The 24,568-nt window shown below is 45.5% G+C and overlaps 1 protein-coding gene across 1 annotated transcript; it reads left to right on the top strand.

The window, feature by feature from the left end:
* The first annotated feature begins 18,523 nt into the window (after positions 1–18,523).
* On the top strand, positions 18,524–19,540 carry LOC123430083 (protease Do-like 7). Its single transcript, XM_045113997.1, has 3 exons — positions 18,524–18,806; positions 18,951–19,031; positions 19,398–19,540. The coding sequence occupies exons 1-3, from the start codon at positions 18,624–18,626 to the stop codon at positions 19,497–19,499; spliced, it is 366 nt and encodes a 121-aa protein (XP_044969932.1). The 5' UTR covers positions 18,524–18,623; the 3' UTR covers positions 19,500–19,540.
* Positions 19,541–24,568: the final 5,028 nt, after the last annotated feature.

A 24,568-nucleotide genomic window follows, 5' to 3' on the forward strand; every position in this document is an offset into this window, starting at 1 on the left:
TGGCGGCGGTGGGCGTCGGGAGAGGAGTGGGAGAGAGAGATGGGTGGGGTGAGCCGTTACAAAGTGTGGGTGAGAGAGAGGGGCGGGGTGGGGGCGAAGAGCCGTTAACGGAGTTACCTCTTTGCCATCTGCCGGCGGACAGTAAAGATTCTAGACTCTTTGCCGTCTGCCTCCGGACTCTTTGTCGTCCGCTAGCAAACGGCACAGAAGGGACTTGAGTTTGCCTTAACGTCCCCGCGGTCAGGTGGGCCCATCTACATGTTTGCCGTCTGCTGTGAGACTCTTTGCCATCTGCTAGCAGACGGCAAAGATGTGACTGATGGCAAAAATACTCTATGCCATCAGCCAGTGCTTTGTTGTCCGCTTTGTGTAAGCTGGCGGCAAAGACACTCTTTGCCATCAGCTAGCAGACGACAAAGATTTGGCACATGGCAAAAAACTGTTTTCCAGTAGTGTAGTGGGCCGCCGCGCTCCACGCCACCTGAGGCCTAACACCTCCAGTGCCCCACGGGCCGCCTCCCTCGCCGGCCCAGCCTCCTCCAGTAGGCCACTAGCCCAAGGTGAGCGTCGGCCCCAATAACCCCCGCTCAGATGATGTTTTTATATTTTACACCATCAATTTCGGCCCGTGTAGGGTAGATTCGGCCCAATAGTTATCTTTTTAGAATTTATTTTCGGATTTATTAATTTCAGGAATATATAGATATTTCAAACGGCCGTCGATTTGAAACTGTGTATCGGATCGCGGCGTTTTATATATGAAACTTGACTAGTTTTCTGCGTAGATTATTATTTTGCAACTTGCATGCATGCTTGAATTAGTTAGACTTGCCATATGCCTAGTTTTGCGTGTTGTCCTAATAGGTTGCTATCCCTATTTTTTCGTGCGTGTCCATATTTCTCGAACCCTGTAGTTTAAATGCTCATGTTTTTAGGGACCTTTTTCCATGAATTTTAGAGTAGTTGTTTGTATTTTTGCTTGTTGATTTCCGTCGCTAGTTTGCTATATCGTGTTTAGGACATAATCTTGCATATTCGTGTGGCGTTATTTTTATTTTGCAACCCCACATGTTATATATGTTTTCGGGGTAAAAAAATCCATAGAATTTAACTGTGCATTTAGTTTTAGCTTTTAAGCAAGTTAATGCGCGTGATATGTTGCCATGTTGCCCTTTTGTTTATTTTGTGGGATTTAATCTGTGCATGATTTGAAGGACTTGTCAACTGAAGATATGCCCTTGGATATGTATGCCAGCCTCTGGTAATTTTGGTTGCAATAGAAATCCATGTTTAGGTGTGGTTTGATTGCTCTCAACTTGCTAGGAAATAGTGCCGATTTGTAGATGCTGAAATATTTCTAAGTCTGAAATCTGCTATATTTTGTTGTTGTCTTGTCATGAGTTTATCTGGTGATCTGTAGCTCTTTTGAGGTTGGTGCAATGGAGTTAGTTGTAGACCTTAAGATTCTCTACCATGCTGTCAATTTTCATGCCATCTGGAGGACCTGTAGAATATAGTTTTGTTGCTGTCAATATGCCTTCAGATCGAAAACTGCACTGTCATAAACTGTTGTTTTCACTAAGTCTGAAACTGTGTGTGAGATGCCATTTTATGAGTTCTTCTCCTAGTGATCCATGCTTACATGCTAGGTTTTATTAGTTGTATGTTGTAGTGTATATTGCCATCTACTGTCTCATGCCTTGGTTGAGCATATTGGATTTGTGTAGCTAGTTGTTCGAGGGCGTAGAAAATGCTATGTGGCTTTTTGTTGGCAGATTATGTCTATTTCTTGTTTAGCTCGTAGTTGTTGAACCGTTGTGTCCTACATGAAACTTGCTTAGAATCTCGTGTAGTTTTATATTACCTTGCTTGTTTTATGTTTTGAAATGCTTGTAACTATCGTTGCACACATGTTGGATTCATGCCATCATATCTTGCGGTGTTCGTATCTTTTGAACTGTAGCTCCGTTGGAGATGTTCTCTATGTGTAAATAGATTGTAACGACGTGTAGAATCACGGGAACCTATTTATTTTTCTGTTTAACAAGTATTAAAACATGTTAGTTTGATCTGGAAAGAATTATAAATTAACATGTGAGGTCGTTTCGGAGGTGCTATATGTCATTTACGACGTCATTTAAAATGTCTAGATAGGTAGTTTAATTACGCTTCACCTCTTGCCATGTTTAAAAACAGTTAATATTGTTGTGTACCTAATCGGGATAGAACCAAATAATTCGTATGTGGAGTTTCGTTAGTATGCAACTCGTTGCATATTGAACTTCACTTAATGTGTAGTGTTTGATTGTTGTGAATTGTCATGCCATGTCTTGCATCTATTCAACTGATCATGCATCATATGTGGATTGCATCTTGTCGTGCATGTGCCATGGTGAATATCGTGTGTTAATTCTTGTTTCCGATTTGTTTCGTCTCTATAGAGTTCCGAAAGCGTATTGGATTGTGAGGACCCGTTCGACTACATCGGTTCGTCTGCTTCATGGAGTCATTCTTCTCCCAAGTGGGATCTCAGGCAAGATGACCATTTCCCCACATACCATTACTATCATTGCCATGCTAGTTTTACTGTTTCTATCGTTATGTCTCGCTGCCTACCACATGTTAAATATCAGCCTCTCAACATTGCCATGAAAACCTTCAATGTGTTCACAACCTAGCAAACCACTGATTGGCTATGTTACTGCTTGCTCAACCATGTGTTAACATTGCAAGTTGCAGTTGCTTCCATGTGACAACATGGGTTCATTGTTATATCACCATATTAATGCTATTTAATTTAATGCACCTATATATTTGGTAAAAGGTGGAAGGCTCGGCTTTTCTAGCCTGGTGTTTTGTTCCACCTTTGCCCCCTTAGTTTCGGCTACCGGTGTTATGTTCCATAATTGAGTGCTCCTAACACGATCGGGGTTGTTATGGGGACCCCCTTGATAATTCGTCTTAGATAAAAGCTGGTCTAGCAAGGCCCAACTTTGGTACTACATTTGCCTAATAACCTTATAATAATGCATAGGGACCCGCCGGCACCCGCGGAGTAATTTACTCAACCCCCGGGCCAGTGCTCCTCATGAGTGTTGGTCCAACCTGAGCAATGTCCGCCGCCCCCTGGTCACCCAGGGTTTAGCGAACCCGACGTCTAGCTCATCCGTCGTGTCCTGAGAACGAGATACGCGGCTCCTATCGGGATCGTCGACACGTCGGGCAGCTTTGGTGGATTAGTTTTACCTTTCGCGAGATATCTTGTGCATCGGGATCCCGGTGATGCTTTGGGTAATCTCAGAGTTTAGGTTTTCCACTAAGGAATCCGACGAGATCATGAGTTTCATGATCGAGGATTTCTATCCGGCTTGTGGTAATTTGTGATGGATTAGTTGGAGCACCCCTGCAGGGTTAAATCTTTTTGAGAAGTCATGCCCGCGGTTATGTGGCAATGTGGAAACTTTGTTTAACACTGGTTCTAGAAAACTTGAAGTTAACTTAATTAAAATATGCCAACTAAGTGCGTAACCGTGACTGTCTCTTTCGTGAGTTCCTTCTCTGATCAAGGACACGGTGGGGTTATGTGTGACGGAGGTAGGTGTTCAGGATCATTCATTTGATCACCAGTAGTTCAAGTCAGCTATGCGTAGACCTTCCCCCTCTTTATTCTCGTACTTGTTAGTTAGCCACCAAATATATGCTTAGTCGCTTGCTGCAGCCTCACCACTTAACCATACCTCACCCATTAAGCTTTGCTAGTCTTGATACCTTCGGAAATGAGATTGTTGAGTCCCCTGTGGCTGACAGATTACTACAACACCAGTTGCACGTACATGCAAAGGTTACTTGATGCGAGCGCGTTGATTGTTCATTTGGAGTTGCTTCTTCTTCTTCTTTATCGATCTAGGATGGGTTCTAGGCAGGCAACCTGGGATAGCAAGGATGGACGTCGTTTTCTTTTCTCGTTTGCTTTCGTCCGTAGTCGGACCCTGCTCTTCTTCATGATGTTTATGTATTGTAGATATGTGACTCTGATGTAGCTTGTGGTGAGTGTAAGCCAAATCCATATAACTCATATTTCAGTACATGTACTTGTAACAATATCCATTATTGCGAAACGACGAGATGCGCTTCTATCCCTGACGAGGTCCTCGTGCCAAATTAAGGATAGGGTCGCATCTTGGGCGTTACACTCCTGCCGCTAGTGGCTCACTTCTTAGCGCCACCGCCTCGGCCTCCGACTGGAGGTCCTGTTACAGCACGCTTGGGGGCCGGCTTGGCAGTCGCGGCTCCCTTGCCCTTTCGCCGTGCCGCCTCGCCCTGCACCGCCGTCTCGCCGGAATTTCGATGAGCTCGTGTCAAGGGAGGGATGGAGACCTCCTCCAGGTCTTCTTGGTCCTCTCCAATGGTTGCATCATGCAGGGGAGGTGGTGTTTCGTCATCATCCATCCAATCAAGAAGAGTAGACTTAAGATGCTCACCAAGCGGCTCGGAACCCTCCGACTCCACTGCGCATTCCACATCCGCGGAGGCAGAGACCCTCGGCTCCAGCACCCCTTCATCCTCCATTTCAGTCAGGTCTGACGCTTCCGGCTCAGGAAACGAAGGGTGCATTCAAGATAATAAAGTAGGATCTGAGGAAACACTTACCATCGAAGCCGGATGGTTTCGATCGTAGGGGGGCAGCCCCATTCCCATTCTCCGCCCTCGTCCATGTTGGCGGAGGAGATCAGATTCACCTTCCGGGCCACCGTGCCGGCTCGAAAATTATTGGTGGAGAGCCGGTAGGGGTCGTGCCGGCCGCCCATCTGGCATATCAGATGCGTCCGCCACGAGCAGGTCAAAAGGCCCCGAATCTTAAAGTTATCGAGGTGGGCGCATACTTGTGCCAACTCAACGATTGGCTTCGGAAGCGTCGCCTTCCAGTTCAGCTTCGCCATCGGCGGAGCAATGGCAAAGGGGGCTGGTTGATGAAGTCTTGGGAGGGGTTGACATTCTTCACATAGAAGAACCCCTTTTGCCACATCTCGACGGAATCCTGTAGCGGCAGCTACGGGAAGCTGGACATCGTTCGGGGGTGCACTAGCGCGGCGCCGCAAGGGGTCATCGGCTTGGGGCCCGAGTGCTCCGCCGCTGCAGTCTTGTCCATCTTCACGGATTGTTGCTTGAAGAAGAACAACTTCCGCTAGAGGTCCAAGCGGGGTTCGATACGCATGAACCCCTTGCATAGGACGACGAAGGTAGCAAGCTGGAGGATGGAATTGGGCGCCAGATGATGCGGCTGCAAGCCAAAGAAGGTAAGAAAGCGAGCAAAGAACTTGCTCACCGGAAGGCCGAAGCTGCGGTAGAAGTGTTCCTCGAACACTACCACCTCGCCCTTTTCGGGGGTCAAGGCTGCTTCGGGGCCGGGCAACCGCGCCGCCACGAGGTTTGCTGGAGAGAGCATGCGGCGGTCGTGGACCGCTTCGATATTCCCATCGTTGATCTCGCTACCCACCCAAGCGCCTCGGAACTTCCCCTTCTTAGGGGCGCCGCAGGACATGGTGGGTGGCGGTGAAGGCTGAGACGGTCCTGTCGGCGGCCGGCGGCGAAGGTGATGCAGTGCTCTTCTTTCTCTGGCTCACGGAAGGAAGGGGCGTTGGTGCGGGGCCAGAAGAGGGCGAATGGCCTCCTCGACACCCCTGCATCCCATTTGAACCCCCACCAGAGATCGTGGAGTCAGGATCTGGTGCACATGACTCCCACCTCACCGATTATTACGGGGGCATTTACGCCCCACGGAATCCAACTAGCGTAGAAACAATCCGCAGAGGATCCTCGCGCTCTAGGTGTGAGAAGGCGTCATGGCGGGACCCAGGGCGCATGCCCTGTCCCGTCACCTTTACATTTAATCATAGCGTCGGGCCCGGGGCCTGGAACGTGGCACAACAGCGTTGCCTGCGGCGAAGCCGAGGCGTCTCTTGGAAGCCAGCCGGCTTCCGACCCGGCGCCTCCTGCGGCAGGTGACCTATGAAGAGCATCAACAAGGAACTCAAGCCGGTGCGGCCTCCTGCTTTGAGGCGGCGGACCTCCCCTGCTTCGGGGACTACTAACGAGGGGATAACCCTGGGGTAGGCTCATCGAGCCTACTCCTTTGCATCCAAGAGTGAAGGGAAGCATCAGCTTCTTCTAGACGGTCAACTCTTCTTGGCCGTCTGGAAAACTTCTGCCGGCTAGGAGCCACTACAAGAAAAATGCTCAATTATGACCCCAATAAATGACGGTGGTTTAATTGTTCATTGATCCATGACCAAAATTGTGAAATTAGTCATGGCAAGTCTAAGAGGGTCCAAAGCCCATAACGTTATGACTTTATGCGTCCATTAGGTCATGATACTATTGCACAAATTGGTCATTAAGTGCTACCGATTGAAAAAAAGAAGAAGAAAAAAGTGATAGAGGTGTGTTGTATGAGGGGAGGGTTTTGGAGCGTTGGATGTAGGAGGAGTGGATGGCTAGGATCTGTTTCTGGGGAGGGATCGGTGTCCTCGCATGTGATAGGCTCTCTTTATTCAGATCGAGATGTAGATCACGTCTCTCTCTCACACACGCACCAGATCCAGAGCACCCCGGCCCCTGCCTCTTCCCGCTTCATCCCCGCCGCCGGCGCCCCGGGCCCCAAGCCTCGATTAGGATCCTTCAACGCATGCGAACGATCATACCGGTCAAATACACAAATGGTCCGAACATATCCACATTATTGCATCATCACATGATTCTCTCAAAAGAGAGAGAGGATCAGCATGAGCCACTCACCCATTGATACTTCTCCAATGTATCTACTTTTCCAAACTCTTTTGCCCTTGTTTTGGACTATAATTTGCATGATTTGAATGGAACTAACCTGGACTAACATTGTTTTCAGCAGAATTGCCTTGGTGTTATTTTTGTGCGGAAATCAAAGTTCTCCAAACATCCTGAAAATTTACGGGGAGCACTTTTGGAAAATATCAAAAATACCTGCGCCAGAATCCACCCGAGGGTGTGGGCCAGTGGGCCACAAGCCCCTACTCCACCACCACCCCCCTGGTGGCGGTGGGCAGGCTTGTGGGGCCCACAGGCACCTGCCGCCCACAATTGCAGCTCTATAAGTTGTCTTTCGTCCCAGAAAAATTAAAAAGAGAAGTTTTCGTTGCGTTTTCGATACGGAGGCGCTGCCACCACCTGTTCTTCATTTGGAGGGCAGATCTGGAGTCTGTCTTGGGCTTCGGAGAGGGGAAATCGTCGCCATCGTCATCATCAACCTTCTTCCCTCTCCAATTCCATGAAGCTCTTCATCGTTCGTTAGTAATCTATTCGTAGGCTCGCTGGACGGTGATGAGTAGGATGAGATCTATCATGTAATCGAGTTAGTTTTGATGGGGATTGATCCCTAGTATCCACTATGTTCTGATATTGGATGTTGCTACTACTTTGCCATGCTTAATGCTTGTCACTAGGGCCTGAGTGCCATGATTTCATATCTGAAATTATTATGTTGTCACCAATATATGTGTGTTTCAGATCCGATCTTGCAAGTTGTAGTTACCTACTACGTGTTATGATCCGGCAACCCCGGTGTGACAATAACCAGAACCACTCCCGGTGATGACCATAGTTTGAGGAGTTCATGTTTTCACCAAGTGCTAATGCGTTGGTCCGGTTCTTTATTAAAAGGAGAACCTTAATATCCCGTAGTTTCCTTTTGGACCCCGCTGCCATGGGAGGGATGGACAATAGATGTCATGCTAGTTCTTTTCCCTAAGCACGGATGACGACACACGGAATGCATGCCTACATCACATTGACGAACGGGAGCTAGCCACATATCTCTCCGTGTTATAGTTGTTGCATGATGAATATCATCCAAACAAATCACCGACCCAATGCCTACGAGTTTGTACTACTATTGCTACTGCCGTTACTTGTCTTGCTCTGCTGCTACTACTGTTGCTACTTCCGTTACTTGTCTTGCTCTGCTGCTACTACTGTTGCTACTGATGTTACTTGTCTTGCTCTGTTGCTACTACTATCGCTTGCTACTGTTGCTACTTGCTACTGCTGTCACTACTGTTGTTCCTTGCCACTTCTATTGCTCGTTACACTGCCGATACCTGCTACTTCGTTGTTACTACTTCGCTGTCACTATTTTTCTTGTAGATACTAATCATTCAGGTGTGGTTGAATCTGACACATTCAGCTGCTAATACTTGGGAGTATACTCTCACCTCCTAAGGCTTACCTACAAATTTGGGTCGAATACTCTACCATCGAAAACTGCTGCGAACCCACACGCTGGTGGGCCATCAACAACATTCCTCCAGTTTCATTGCCGGGGAGTGCTAGCAGCATTGTTCTGGTGCCGTTGCAGGAGAAGGTTAGTTGTTATAAGCATTCGTCTAGATAACACTAGAGATTGCAGGATCAACACTTTTGTGGAGCCATTGCCAGGGAAGCACAACTGACATCAGCATTTTTCTGGCGCCGTTGCCGAGGAGTGCTAGCAGCATTCTTCTGGCGCCGTTGTCGGGGAGGTATTGCTATATTCTCTGAGTTACTTGGGATTTATATATGCCGATCACTATGAAAAATCTGAAGGATCCGAAGACCAAATTCTTGCCCTCAACTACGTAAGGAATTGCCATCTAGCTCTACACTTGATTCACCTTCAGTTATGAGTGAGTTTGCGACATCACCTCCTGCTAGAAATCTTGATATGTCGCCTTTGCTTGATGATGCTTGTGATACTACTGCTTGAGATTCTATGCTTGATACTATGCCTGATGATGCTATGCCTGATGCTATGTTTGATACTATGTCGGATACTATGCTTAATACTATGCTTGATGCTATGCTTGATACTGCTAGAGATGCTATGCTTGATACTGCTTTGCCTGATAATGCTAGAGATGCTATTTTGCCTGATGGTGCTATGCTTGATACTGCTAGAGATACTCCTTTGCATGATGTTCCACTGGGAGTGTTCCTTGATGCTCATATTGCTAGGGTACTGCCAATGGTCGTGATGCTTCTGATACTACCGATACTATTGAGATAGAACCTGCTTTTGCTCCTGCTAGATCTAGCTCTCCTAGATATGAATTGCCTGATATACCTGAGGCTTACGTTATGGAGGGAGAGATAGCTGAGGAATTTCTTGCGTGTAAGGATGCCTATGACGCTGAGAAATTACTTCTCAAGTGGAAGGAAAAATCTCGGAAAGTTAGGATGAAAAATGATCCGAAGTTTTCCACTTCGCCTATCTTTGTAACCGATAAGGATTATGAATTCTCTGTCGACCCTGAGATAATCTCTCTAGTCAAATCTGATCCTTTTCACGGTTATGAGTCCGAGACGGTCATAGCCCATCTTGCCAAACTATCTGAAATAGCCAACCTTTTCACTAATGAGGAGAAGATCCGCCACTACTATATCCTTAAGCTGATTCCTTTCTCTCTAAAGGATGATGCTAAAGCCTAGTTCACCTCTCTTGCTCCTGGATGTGTGTGTGGTCCCCAGGAGATGGTCTATTACTTCTGTGAGAAATATTTCCCTGCCCATAAGAAGCAAGCTGCCTTGCAGGAAATATACAACTTTGCCCAACTCCAAGAAGAGAGTCTTCCAAAAGCTTGGGGGAGGCTCGTCCAGCTACAGAATGCTTTGCCCGATCACCCTCTCAAGAAGAACGAGATACTTCATATCCTATATAACAGACTTACCTAGATAGTTGTGCCGGTTGTGTTTTTAGGGAACGAACTGTAGAACAAGCTGAGACTCTACTGAATAACCTCTTGATCAACGATAATGCTTGGACTATTCCCGAACCACCTCCTAAGCCAACTCCTAAAAAAAGAGGTATTATATTCCTCAGTCCCGAAGATATGCAAGAAACCAAGAAATCAATGCAAGAGAAAGGCATTAGATCTGAAGATGTAAAAAACCTACCACCTATCGAGGAGATCCATGGTCTGGATAACCCGAGACAGGTAGTAGAAGTGAATTCTCTGCGTAGGTTTGATGAGAGTGATATTCCTTTTGATAAACCTGCTAGCCTATGCTTTGATGAATTTGACAACCTTGTTGCCAAACAATAGAGTTTCAATGATTATGTTAGGAGACATTTGGAACAAACTGCTTGTATGCTTAGCCATCTAAGTGCTTGTGTAGACAGAAATGTCAATGCTCTGAAGCTTCTGAGTAAACATGCCTCTATGATTACTACTCAGGTAGAACAAGTACTTCAAGCTCAGAATGACTTGCTTAATGAATTAAATGACAACTCTGTCAGAGTCATTACTAGAGGAGGCAAAATGACTCAGGAACCTTTGTATCCTGAAGGTCATCCTAAGAGAATTGATCAAGATTCTCAAGGGATCAATGCTGATACACCTAGTCATCCTAAAGAGAAGAAGAAGGATGATAGAAACCTCCATGCCAGTTCACCAAATACTATCACACCTGAAGAACCTAATGATATTTATGCGTCTGATGCAAAAACACAATCTGATGATGAACATGAACCTGGTGACAATATGGATAGTGATGTTCATAATAATGCTCAACCTAGCCATGACGAGGATGTGGAGATTGAACCTACGGTTAATCCTGATAATCCACAACCTAAGAGATGCGACAAGAATGACTTCACTGCTAGGAAGCATGGTAAAGAAAGAGAGCCATGGGTTTAGAGACCTATGCCCTTCCCTCCTAAGCCATCCAAGAAAAAGGATGATGAGGATTTTGAGCCCTTTGTTGAGATGATAAGACCCGTCTTTCTGCAGATGCGGTTAACTGATATGCTCAAGATGTCTTCGTACGCCAAGTACATGAAATATATCGTGACTAATAAACGGAAGATACCAGATCTTGAGATCTCCACCATGCTTGCCAACTACACTTTTAAAGGTGGAACTCCTAAGAAACTTGGTGATCCTGGAGTGCCCACTATACCTTGCTCAATTAAAGGAAACTACATAAGAACTGCCTTATGTGACCTTGGAGCCGTTGTTAGTGTTATGCCGCTTTCTCTTTATCGTAGAATTGAATTGGATAAGTTGACACCGACTAAAATTTCTCTGCAAATGGCCGACAAATGAACTGCTTTCCCTATCGGCGTTTGCGAGGATGTGCCTGTTGTGGTTGCTAATACCACTATCTTAACAGACTTTGTTATCTTGAATATTCCCAAGGACGATGCCATGGCTATCATCCTCGGAATACCCTTTTTAAACACTACAGGGGCTGTTATAGATTGCAACAAAGGCAATGTCACTTTCCGTGTCAACGGTAATGAGCACACAGTGCACTTTCCAAAGAAACGATATCCAGTACATTGCATCAATGCTATCAAAAAGACTTCATCGATTCTCATTGGGAGCTTTGAATGCCCTATTGCTCGTGTCAAGATGAAGTATGATTTGCTTGTTGAGGACATACATATCCCCATTGAGGTGACTTAGTGGCTATTCGAAAATTCTCCGTTCTCTCTTGCGATTCGAGAAGGTTTTGTCATAAGGACTTGATCAATCCCATTGACGGATTTCTTTCGATGAACATGAAACAGATGAATCAGAGAGTCACATACCTCTGTTTTGAGTATTCATTTTCTGTTGCTTAGAAGAAAAATGATGGAAATAGTTTAGCTTTTCTTGTTTTCTGTTTTAGCGTCCTGGAGAAAAATACCTCGAAAATAAAAGTTCTCCGATGGTCCTAAAAATTTAGTATGATTTTTTCTGGAACTTGTGAAAAATTCTGGGCCTGAGAGCTGGTCAGGGGGCCTAACCAGTGGGCCACAAGCCCCCCACCGCCACCTACCCCCCTGGTGGTGGGGTGCAAGCTTGTGGGGCCCACAGGCACTCCCTCCACTCATTCCAGCTCTCAGCCTCTTCTTCCACCTCCAGAAAAAAATGTTTCGCAACTCAAACCCGTGTTCTTGCTCATTTGGGTGTGATTTTCGATCTCCTTGCTCAAAGCACCATTCGGCGAACTGTTTTGGGGAAATTACTCCTTGGTAAGTGACTCCTCCATTGGTCCAATTAGTTTTTGCTCTAGTGCTTTATCCTTCGCGTATTCTTGCTACCTTGGTGACCCTGTTCTTGAGCTATAAATGTTGATTTTAGTTGGTCCCACGTAGTTTTAGCACGTGATACGGTCTCTAGGCACTAGTAGGAGTAGTTGCCACAAGTTGGGTTGATCCTTGTTCACGTTTCTTTTGAAGTCTCTAAAAATTTCAGAATTTTTCAGAGCTAGAAAAAGGAAAAGATGAGGAGGTTCTTGAGAGGCTCTTCAAGACGTAACCACAAGGAGGATGAGAAGAACCACCGCAAGTACGTAGTCCCTCGAGTCACAGAAGTTCGAGCGTGCGAGTGGCCAAGTGATGAATTTTTGCGCGCCGCCGGACTTTATGAAGACCTTTATTACTTGGTGGACAACGCAGGTCTTCCTGCGTTCGTTGAAGATAAGTGCCCACAATATCTCCTCCTCACCAATATTTTCGTTCAAAGCTTCAACTTTTATCCGAGGAAGAATCCTCCTATGGTTGAGTTCATGATTTACGATATCCCCCAGTGCATCATGCTGCAGGACTTTTGCAATGTATACAAATTACCTTATGTTGGGGATATCCGTGACCCTCGTCCACGGGACTTGGAGGATTTCATTGGTTCTATTGCTGTTGGAGAGGAGAGAGGAGTGTCTCGCGCTAGAATTGCTAGCATACATTTTCATGTACTTCGGTACTTCTCACTATTTGTGGGAAAATGTTTGATTGGCCGTGGAGAGGCTGGATCACTTAGTTCTCCAGACCTTGCGGTTTTGCGCGAAAGCCGTTATAACGATAAGACCTATAGCTTGGACGCTATAGTAGCTCAACGGTTGAACCTGAACCGTTCTAAAGGTGTTGTCTATGGAGGTATCTATGCTACCCATCTTGACGGACACTTTGAGATACCCATTAGACTGGGAGAGGAAGGAGAGATGCTTCTCCCTGAGAGATATCTGGATTATGACTGCATGGTTCGCCATGATTTTCTCGATAGAGATGCTAGTAGGCGGATGATTTATAACCTCGTGTTTGGTCAGGGTACTCGGGAGACTATTACTTTGCCTTCTCCTTCTTTGTTTGACCTTTGTGCATGTAGGTACACTATTATGCCCGCGGACATCTACGCATATTGGGGCTTGGCCCAACCACAGGCGCCCGCGCCCGAGCCGCCAGTCGAGTACCAGACGCCAGTTTATCAGTGGGAGCCAGAGGACCTCACACAGTAGTGGCATCCACAGTCTGCTCCGAAGTATCCTGGAGCTGGTTATTTCCCACCATGGGAGTAGACCAAGCTAGGCCAAAAGCCTAAGCTTGGGGGAGTACGTGTTCTCACCGACTTTACATTCATGCTTATGCTTTCATTTTGTTAGCCGGTGTTTACACTTTGCCACTGTATTATCCATGCTAGTTTCTTTTCGTTTTCTTGTTTTCTTGTTTTGTGTCCTTTTGAGAAAACCCAAAAAGATTTTTCTTTCTTCTTTTGCTTGTTGGGAGCTTTCCCGTGTAAATAGTTTTCTTTTTCTTTGTATCAAGGTAGAAGATATTGGTTACAATGCTTATTGGTTCTTGCATGCTTACCTGTTTAGCTTTCAAAGAGCCATATTACTTATTATCGTTTTCATCACTCGATCGTGCAAATGAAAGGCAACAATGATGATATATGATGAAGTGGGAGAGACTGAAAAGCTGGTATGAACTCTATCTATTTTGTTTTTGTAAATATGACAAGCTTGTTGACCCAGATTTAGCTTTGTTGTGAGAGAACCATGTTTGCAATGACAACTTAGAGATCATAGTTTCTGATCCCATGCTTATTTAGCTGAGAGATTATAATGGTTTGTCTTGATTGCCAACATAGATTTTGAGATGACTATGATGTAGTATGATAGGATGGTATTCTCCTTTGAATGTTTCAAGTGGCTTAACTTGGCGCATGTTCATGCTTGTAGTTGAAACAAAGTCGACATAGCCTCTATGATGTTCGTGTTCATGGTGATTTATATCCTCTTCATGCTTGCATTCAATGTTAGTCAAACTCATTGCATCTTGATGACTGTTGTTGCTCTCTAGTTGGTCGCTTCCCAGTCTTTTCCTAGCCTTCACTTGTACTAAGCGGGAATACTGCTTGTGCATCCACTTCCATAAACCCAAAAGTTTTTCCATTAGAGTCCACCATACCTACCTATTTGCGGTATCTACATGCCGTTCCAAGTAAATTTGCATGTGCCACTCTCTAAACCTTCAAGAAATAAATCTGTTTTGCATGCCCGAACCGCTCATGTGGTGACAGAGGGCTATTGGTATCTTCCATGCTAGGAGTGTTATCCTCGACATGTGTTTATTCACTGTCATTCACGAGAAAGGGGACGGTATTTGGGATGCCCAGTTCCATGCTTAAATCGAAAACATAACTGTAAAACAAGACTCCCCCCCCCGATTGATGTTAGTATGGACGGTACCCAAGGATTCGGCTAGCCGTGGAGTGTGATTGATTGGTGGTGGGGGAGTTCAAACTTCACTTTTCTGTTTGGGAACCGCCTATAGCATGAGTAGCATGGAAGATATTGAGAACTCTTGGTCATTGCGTTGACAATGAAAGCATGCCACCCAAAATTATTATCTCTGTTTTCAAAGCTTGAGCTCTGGCACCTCTGCAAATCAATGCTTCCCTCTGCGAAGGGCCTGTCTATTTTTTTCCTGTCGAGTCATCCTTTTATCTAAGTACCAATTAGAGAGAAGCTCTATCATTTTTATGCTTTGGTTTTGATTGATATTGAGTACGACTATGACAGGATCTTCGTTGCTATGAATTACAATGTTTAGTCAGCCCTTGATCTGTGAAAGTGCTCTGCATTTATGTTTTGCGGTCTCAGAAAGAGCTAGCGAGATACCACCTATTCATATTGCTTCATGTTTTCTTTGATTGAAGTGTTGGTATTTGAAGCTCATTATTATTTGCTCGTTAGCTGATTATGCAATTGATATTAGTTTACCGTGAGACCTTTGTGTCATTTGCTTTTGTGGTTAACTATTGATCTTGCTGAAATTCTGGTTATGAGTTAGACAGAGTTTGTCAAAGTTTTTCTTTCTCTCTCAGTTTGTCAACTGAGTTGCTTGAGAACAAGCAAGGTTTTAAGCTTGGGGGAGTTGATACGTCTCCAACGTATCTACTTTTCCAAACACTTTTGCCCATGTTTTGGACTATAATTAGCATGATTTGAATGGAACTAACCTGGACTCACGACGTTTTCAGCAGAATTGCCTTGGTGTCATTTTTGTGCAGAAATCAAAGTTCTCCAAACGTCTTGAAAATATACAGGGAGCCGTTTTGGAAAATATCAAAAATACCTGCGCCAGAATCCACCCGAGGGGGTGGGCCAGTGGGCCACAAGCCCCTGCTCCGCCACCACCCCCCTGGTGGCGGTGGGCGGGCTTGTGGGGCCCACAGGCACCTGCCGCCCCCAATTCCAGCTCTATAAGTTGTCTTTCGTCCCAGAAAAAATAAAAAGAGAAGTTTTCGTCGCGTTTTCGATACGGAGGCGCCGCCACCACCTGTTCTTCATCTAGAGGGAGGATCTGGAGTCCGTCTTGGGCTCCGGAGAGGGGAAATGGTCGCCGTAGTCATCATCAACCTTCTTCCCTCTCCAATTCCATGAAGCTCTTCGTCGTTCGTGAGTAATCTATTCGTAGGCTCGCTGGACGGTGATGAGTAGGATGAGATATATCATGTAATCGAGTTAGTTTTGATGGGGATTGATCCCTAGTATCCACTATGTTCTAAGATTTGATGTTGCTACTACTTTGCCATGCTTAATGCTTGTCACTAGGGCCTGAGTGCCATGATTTCAGATCTGAAATTATTATGTTGTCACCAATATATGTGTGTTTTAGATCCGATCTTGCAAGTTGTAGTTAGCTACTATGTGTTATGATCCGGCAACCCCGGAGTGACAATAAGCGGAACCACTCCCGGTGATGACCATAGTTTGAGGAGTTCATGTGTTCACCAAGTGCTAATGCGTTGGTCCGGTTCTTTATTAAAAGGAGAACCTTAATATCCCATAGTTTCCTTTTGGACCCCGCTGCCACGGGAGGGATGGACAATAGATGGCATGCAAGTTTTTTTCCCTAAGCACGTATGGCGACACACGGAATGCATGCCTACATCACATTGACGAACGGGAGCTAGCCACATATCTCTCCGTGTTATAGCTGTTGCATGATGAATATCATCCAAACAAATCACCGACCCAATGCCTACGAGTTTGTACTACTGTTGCTACTGTTGTTACTTGTCTTGCTCTCCTGCTACTACTGTGGCTACTCCTGTTACTTGTCTTGCTCTGCTGCTACTACTGTTGCTACTGCTGTTACTTGTCTTGCTCTGCTACTACTACTGTTGCTACTAATGTCGCTTGCTACTATTGCTACTTGCTACTGTTGTCACTCTGTTGTTCCTTGCCACTGCTATTGCTCGTTACACTGCCGATAGCTGCTACTTCCCATTACTACTTCGTTGTCACTATTGTGCTTGCAGATACTAATCTTTCAGGTGTGGTTGAATCTGACACATTCAGCTGCTAATACTTGGGAGTATACTCTCACCTCCTAAGACTTTCCTACAAATTTGGGTCGAATACTCTACCCTCGAAAACTGCTGCGACCCACGCGCTGGTCGGCCATCAACAACATTCTTCCAGTTTCATTGCCGGGGAGTGCTAGCAGCATTCTTCTGGTGCCATTGCAGGAGAAGGTTAGTTGTTATAAGAATTTGTCTAGCTAACACTAGAGATTGCAGGATCAACAACTTTCTGGAGCCATTGCCAGGGAAACACAGCTGACGTCACCCATCAATCAACATCAAGAATCAAGAAAAGAAAAAGATGGGTGGTAATTCTTGAAGGAGAAGAAAGAATGATTGCATCCATGATAAAAAGGCTGAGCAAAACCCTAGGCCTAGGCTGCTCGGCCCAGCGCAGCGCAGGGCTAACTAAAGCCTAAAGATGAGGTGGGGTGGGGTCGGGGTGTCATAGAGAGGAAGCCCTAATCGGTGGCATCATCGCTAGAGCCCTCTCCCCATCCCTAGGATCACCAACTCCTCTCCACTCACCCTCCCTCCCGCCGTCGCCGCCGCCGCCGTCATGGAGCCCGCCCCCGCCCTCGCCACCGCGTCGCCCGATCCAACGCCCCGCTCCCCGGCGCCGTCGCCGGCCAAGAGGTCCGCCTGGAAGCAGCCCTCCCCCTCCTCCGCCGCCAACGGCACCCTCCACGCCGACTTGCCGCCGCCGCCTGCCGTCATGGACGCCGACCACTGGCCCGCGCTCGCCAATGCTGCCAAGGCCAAGACCTGCTCGAGGTCACCTTCGACTCCCGCATGCCTCCCCCGGACCCCTCCCCCGCTGTCGTCGCCTCATCGGTCAGATCTCTCTTTCCCCTCCCCCCCCCTCCTTGTCCCGCCGATGGTGCTCCCCACCGTTTGTTTGTTTGTTCGTCTGTTCGTTTGTCTGCGTGATTGATTCGTTACTTCTATATGGTGCCTTGCTCTTTCCAGGCCATGGCGAACCCGTCCAACATGCGGGGCGCGCCGACGCCCCCGCAGCTGGCCGCAGGTGACCCCCTCCTCACCTGTCGCGGCTCCGCCGGGAACCTCCTCCCTCCAACAAGACGCGCATGTTGTGCATCCGCTGCGGCCGCCGCAGCTTCCACCTGCAGAAGAGCACCTGATCCTCGTGCCGCCCGCATCCGCAAGTGTAAGTCCATCCCACCCCAAGATCCCGCGGTTACTCTACGCATATGCGATCCCGTTTCCTCAAGATAGTTGTTTTAGCTAGATGTGGTCCTTTGTATTTGTATGAACTATTTGCGAGAGACCGTGGTTGCTAAGGTTGTCGATTCAGATGTGGTAGCTCGGTCGCTCTTGCTGACTTTGTATAATATAAAGCACATCTCACATTTTGTAAGTGTTATGTTTTCTACTTCATCTGATAAGTGATTCAGGCGTTATTATTGATAGGTCTGAAATTTAAACATAGCATTAATTTCACCCACACAAAAACAAAGGCATTACTCTCCATCCCGCATACATTAACTATGATCCACTTGAACACAGACCAAAAAATAGAATATGTAAAGATGCTCTAAACCTCTTAAACTGTTTTCACGCTATTGTATGGTGCTTGCGAGACTTTGCCATCTAAGATTGCACCAAAATAATGGCTAGGCAACGCCTTAAACTATGTGTTTGATGAAACTTTTAAATAGGAGAATATAGTGGAAACATTGCAATACCCGCACACTTGTTCAGAAGTGTTTTGAAGCGTTGTAACCGGAGGCCAGTTACAAGTAATATAAAATAGGGAGTATTGACAATGTGTCTTCAGTAGGTTTTGTATAAGGCAGTGTCCCCCCTTGGTATTTTCAGATGGTTTGTTTACCATAGGCCATCCGTTTTTTTAATTTCGTGTGCTGGTTCTCTGAAAATTATTTCATGTTATTTGTACTCAGGTGCGTAACCTAACTATAAAACTTGGCTGCTTATTGTTCACTATATTTCTTTTCACTGATGAATTTTCCATGTTATTTTAATTTGCCATACCACATTAATTTCTTATTCAACGTTGTTCTTAACTATTTACAGGTTGTAACAAAATTTCTCACTATAGAGTCCTTGCTTGACGAGAGCGTTGACAAGGAGATAAATTTGCACATCGAAAGAGGTGGAACTCCTTTAACAGTAACGCTGAAGGTAGCTTGCGAGCTTGCCATGTCTTGTTTAATCTTCATACCAGAGAGCAGTATATATGATCGATTACTCCATGTAATACAGCATTTGACTTTATTTTTCTATTATAACATAAGTTTGCCGCGTCATACCAATTTGACTCTTTAGGTAAAGGATTTGTACTCCATAACTCCAAATCATTTCCGGGAACTTAGTGGTGTTGTCATCCATCCACTTTCATATCAGCAGGTAAGCAACCCTACTTTCATTGTTCTTTCTCAGCCGAATAGATTATGCTCTCAGAGTATCACGGAAAGAAGATGTAATTGTTTCTGTGGTATTTGGCCTTCATGTATATTTCATACCATCAGGTTGTATCTCTGTATGTCATCTTTCTTGTGCAATAAATGCAAACATGTATGCTACATTGTAATATTCTATACCAGGTGCACGCACACTTTGCATGCATTTTTGACATCCTGGTGATTAGAAGCACAATAGAAAATTATTCAGAGACGTAAAGATTAGAATAAAAAAATATTCACATGTATTTTATCCGTACCTTTATTGAGAGAAGTTGTATGCTTTCTTATGTTTGATTATTTGAATTACCAGGATGATCTGAAGCACCCAGAAGAAGTTGAGGACAGGACGAGAGGAGGGAACAAGAAGCTTCGTTTATCATTGATGTTATGTTGTGCACTTGTTGGGTCTTGAACCTTTATGTGTAGAGGAGTCGATGGATGATGTATTGTAATTCATGTGATGTGTTACTAAAATGAAATATATACAAATAATTTGCAATATTTTATTCTTGTGTACTTGTTTTTTAATGGGTCTATCCTGAGATATAAATGATTTTGGTAAAATAATGCATCAGCCTAAACAATTTATACATTTTTAATAATAAAATAGTATTGGTGGAGGCCCATGTAGACTAGATTATTGAATTGGGCTGTGAAATTTACGATGATTTCGTTTGGTCACTAGAATTGCCATGTCAGCACAGCCACGTCAGATCCTACGTGGCTCACACAAATTGGTAATGACCAAACCAAAATTTTGGTCAATAGAGATCTATGACCAAAATTTTAGAAAGGTCCAGTTTGTTCATTCTTCACGGCCAAATATTGACCTTGTAAATTTAGTCAGTAAACAACAACAATGACGAATCAATGACCAATATAGGGAGTCATAATTGACCTTATTTCTTGTAGTGAGTGAGACGGCAATCCTTCTTGGCCGGCTGGAGAGCTCCCACCGGCTAGGGACGAAACGGCAATCCCTCCTGGCCGGCTGGGAGGCGCCTGCCGTCTAGGAGCGAGATGGCAGCCTCAAGGCCGGCTAACGAGTCCGCTAGCCATCTAGGCAGCCCTAATCACATCCGACGCTAGACTGGGACTAGAGTCTACGAATAAAGGTGGATACATGTCAGCATAGGTACAAGATTGGTGCGCACGGCTGATACAGTGTCGACGGCCATGCCGGTGACCTAGGCCGACTCCGATCCATCAAACCAACACAGTATAGGCCCATCAGCACCCACTCCATTACCAAGCTTGGTGTGGTAATAGTGGAGACTGCTGTATTGGCGAACCATGACGAATCTCGCCTGAGGACGCCAGACGTACCACACGTGTCCGGCGTGGGCCTTATGCGAGAGCTCCATTCGCTGGCCGTCGGGTCCCATGGCTAACTGGGACCTTGCAGCCGGTGGGCCCCTCCAACGACAAGACCATACTACTATGGGTTCCCTCGCCAGCCGGCGAGGCTTCCAGGCGGGCCCCTACTTTGTACTTTAATCCATATTGTAGATCGGTGGGCTCGTCAATAAAACCCCCCGATCCCCCTCCATGCAGAGGGTCGGTCAACTGCTCACACACACACACCCATACAGGAGAGGTAGACGCGAGCCGGCAACTCCTTCTTCCTCCTCCGTCGAACAGCTCAAGGAGCACACTGTAATCCCTTTGGTGCATCAACCATTCCGGTAGGACTAGGGGTGTTATCTCTACGGAGAGCCCTAAACCTGGGTACATCGTGCGTTTCTCTCGCTTGTACCAATCCCGTTGGAGGAGCCCGTCGGTATCCTTTTGGTTCCCACCACTCATGTTTAGCTTACCCATGGCTGATGTCGTGAGTAAACACCTACAGAATGGAAATAATTTGAGGATATAGTAGTAGTGAATTTTCTCATCATTAGTAAATAGGGTGGCTATATCATTTTGCTTAGTGAGATGTGCCACAACAGTTTCATTTTAATAGCCATGAAAAGGATCACATTCAACCAAAATAATTATCTTTAGGTTGATGGGGAATTCATAATCCTTACCGGTAACAAAGATAGGTGAAGTAGCAAGCTGAGGTTCATATTTCCTTCTAGCATTCAAGGATTTTTCGCTCAACTTGCATAATAGTTTCTTTAGATCTTCTTTATCCTTACAAGGAAGAAAGTCTCTAGCAATTTCTTCATCCATAACATAACCTTCAGGTATTTCAGGCATTTCAATTCTAGGATAGTCGTGCCTAAAAGGTATTTCAATATTTTCAATAGCAAAGAATTCATCAATTTCAATAGTATCATCAGTTTCAGCATGCACAATTTCTTTAGCTCTGGCTAGTTGTTCATCAAGAAATTCACCTTGTGGCACACTATCATCAACCAAGGTACTAGCACCATCATAAGCATCATTCATAACAGAGGTAGCATCATCAATTACTTGCGACATATCAAGATTAATAGCATATGGTGGTAGTGTTGCATGTCTATTCAAAACAAAGGGTGAATCAAGTGTAGAGCTTGATGGCAATTCCTTACCTCCCTCGTCTTAGAGGGATCGATCTTGGTTCTTGTATCTTTCAGATTCTTCATAGTGATCAATAAATAGATATCCCAAGTGACTCAGCAAATATAGCTATGCTCCCCGGCAACAGCGCTAGAAAACATTTTTATAACCCAGAAGTATATCAGATCGCGATAGTTTTTTACGGTCGAGTATTCAGCCCAAATTTATAGATTCGACACAAGGGGAGCCAAAGAATATTTCTAGGTATTAGCAACTGAGTTCTCAATTCAATCACACTTGGAGATTTACTATATACAGCACAGTGATCAGTAGCACAGTAATATGATTGTTTTGATAGTAGTGGTAACAGTAGTAGCAGCAATAGTGAAAGTGATAGCAGTTTTGTACCAGTTGTAATAGTAGTAGAAACGGTAGTAACTGTCACGCCCAAGATGCGACCCTATCCTGAATTTGGCACGAGGACCTCGTCAGGGATAGAAACGCATCTCGTCGTGTCGCAAGAATGGATATCGTTACAAGTACATGTACTAAAAATAAGATATATATATATATATATATATATATATATATATATATAATTGGCTTACACTCGCCACAAGCTACATCAGAGTCACATCAGTATAATACATAAACATCATGAGGAAGAGCAGGGTCCGACTATGGACGAAAACAAATGACAAAAGAAGAACGACGTCCATCCTTGCTATCCCAGGCTGCTGGCCTGGAACCCATCCTAGATCGATGAAGAAGAAGAAGAAGAAGCAACTCCAAATGAACAATCAACGCGCTCGCGTCAAGTAACCTTAACCTGTACCTGCAACTGGTGTTGTAGTAATATGTGAGCCACAGGGGACTCAGCGATGTCATTCCCAAAGGTATCAAGACTAGCAAAGCTTAATGGGTGAGGTAAGCTTAAGTGGTGAAGTTGCAACAGCGGCTAAGCATATATTTGGTGGCTAAACTTACGAGTACAAGAATAAAGAGGGGGATGATCTACGCATAGCGGACATGAACTACTGTTGATCAAATGAATGATCCTGGAGACCTACCTACGTCAGACATAACCCCACCGTGTCCTCGATCGGAGAAGGAACTCATGAAAGAGACAGTCACGGTTACATACATAGTTGGCATATTTTAATTAAGTTAACTTCAAGTTATCTAGAACCAATGTTAAACAAAGTTTCCACGTTGCCACATAACCGCGGGCACGGCTTTCTGAAAATATTTAACCCTGCAGGGGTGCTCCAACTAGTCCATCGCAAATTACCACAAGCCGCATAGAAATCCTCGATCATGACACTCGCAATCTCGTCGGATTCCTTAGTGGAAAACCTCAACTCTAAGATTACCCAAACCATCACTGGAATCCCGATGCACAGGATATCTCATCAAAGGTAAAACTAATCCAGCAAGGCCACTCGGTGTGTCGACGAACCCGATAGGAGCCGAGTATCTCGTTCTTAGGACACACCGTCTATGCATAGTGGACGGGAACAAAACCTCGAGTTGCCTCGAGGTGGCACCGCCGACTGCTAGGTGGGTGGACCAACACTCATGAGGAGCACTGTCCCGGGGGTTGATTAAATTTCCTCGGGTTAATTACTCCCTATGCGGTTCATTAGTTATTAGGCAAATGTAGTACCAAAGTTGGGCCTTGCCAGACCAGCTTTAATCTAAAACGAATTATCAAGGGGGTCCCCATAACAATCCCGATCGTGTTAGGAGCGCTCATTTATGGAACATAACACCGGTAGCCGAAACTAAGGGGGCAAAGGTGGAACAAAACAGCAGGCTAGAAAGGCCGAGCCTTCCACCTTTTACCAAGTATATATGTGCATTAAAATAAATAGCAATTAATATGGTTGTATAACAAGGAACCCATGTTATCACAAGGAAGCAACTTCACCTGGAACTAGCAACGCTAACAACATGGTTAAGCAAGCAGTAACATAGCCAATCAGTGGTTTGCTAGGTCGAACTGGTTGAAGGTTTTCATGGCATTGTTGAGAGGCTGATATTTAACGTGTGGTAGGCAACGAGAAATAATCGATAGAAGCGATAAAACTAGCATGGCTATGATAGTAATGGTATCTGGGGAAATGGTCATCTTGCCTGAGATCCCTCTTGGAAGAAGAACAACTCCATGAAGTCGGCGAACCAATGTAGTCGAACGTGTCCTCACATTCCTACACGCTTGCGGAACTCTATCGAGACGGAGCAAACCGGAAACAAGCATCAACACAGATATTCACCACACGATGCACAACATGATGCACAACCTACTATGATGCATGAACAGATCAATGATGCAAGGCATGGCATGGCAATTCACCTCACGCAAACACTACACATTAACATCCGGTAATAGATAACTTAAACATAAGCTAATAAAATTGCCAAAACTTGTAACGCCCCGGACACACCCTCCGGTGGTCGTTACTTCTGGCGGGATGTTTAGCTTAACCTGGGAGTTCTGTTCGAATGGGCTCCCGGAAAAGAGGGAATTCCTTATTGGTATGAGTAGTCTATCATCCCTAATAAGCCAGGCTATCACATACACCACCACTCAAAGGAATCGACGTCCTCGTCGGGCCACAGGAACGTTCCCTCTTGGCACAAACGTCTGTGCATCCAGTCCAGTTCATGTACCATGTTGTGTGCCACAACGGGTCACAAACGTCATGAACAACATGACTGCGCACCTGTCCGCAAACATCCGTGTAACCTCCCTGGACACACCCGCCGGCGGTCGTTACTCGTGGCGGGATCTAGACTGGCCCCACATATCAATACTAGTCTTTTCTGCGCACTTTGTCCTCACTCATGCGCACCCGGGATCAACTTCCCGGTCGGTCACCCATCCAAGAACTACCTCCCTGGACACACCCGCCGGCGGTCGTTACTCGTGGCGGGATCTAGACTGGCCCCACATATCAATACTAGTCTTTTCTGCGCACTTTGTCCTCACTCATGCGC

This window comes from Hordeum vulgare, chromosome 2H, assembly GCF_904849725.1.
Source record: "Hordeum vulgare subsp. vulgare chromosome 2H, MorexV3_pseudomolecules_assembly, whole genome shotgun sequence".
Lineage (NCBI taxonomy): Eukaryota > Viridiplantae > Streptophyta > Magnoliopsida > Poales > Poaceae > Hordeum > Hordeum vulgare.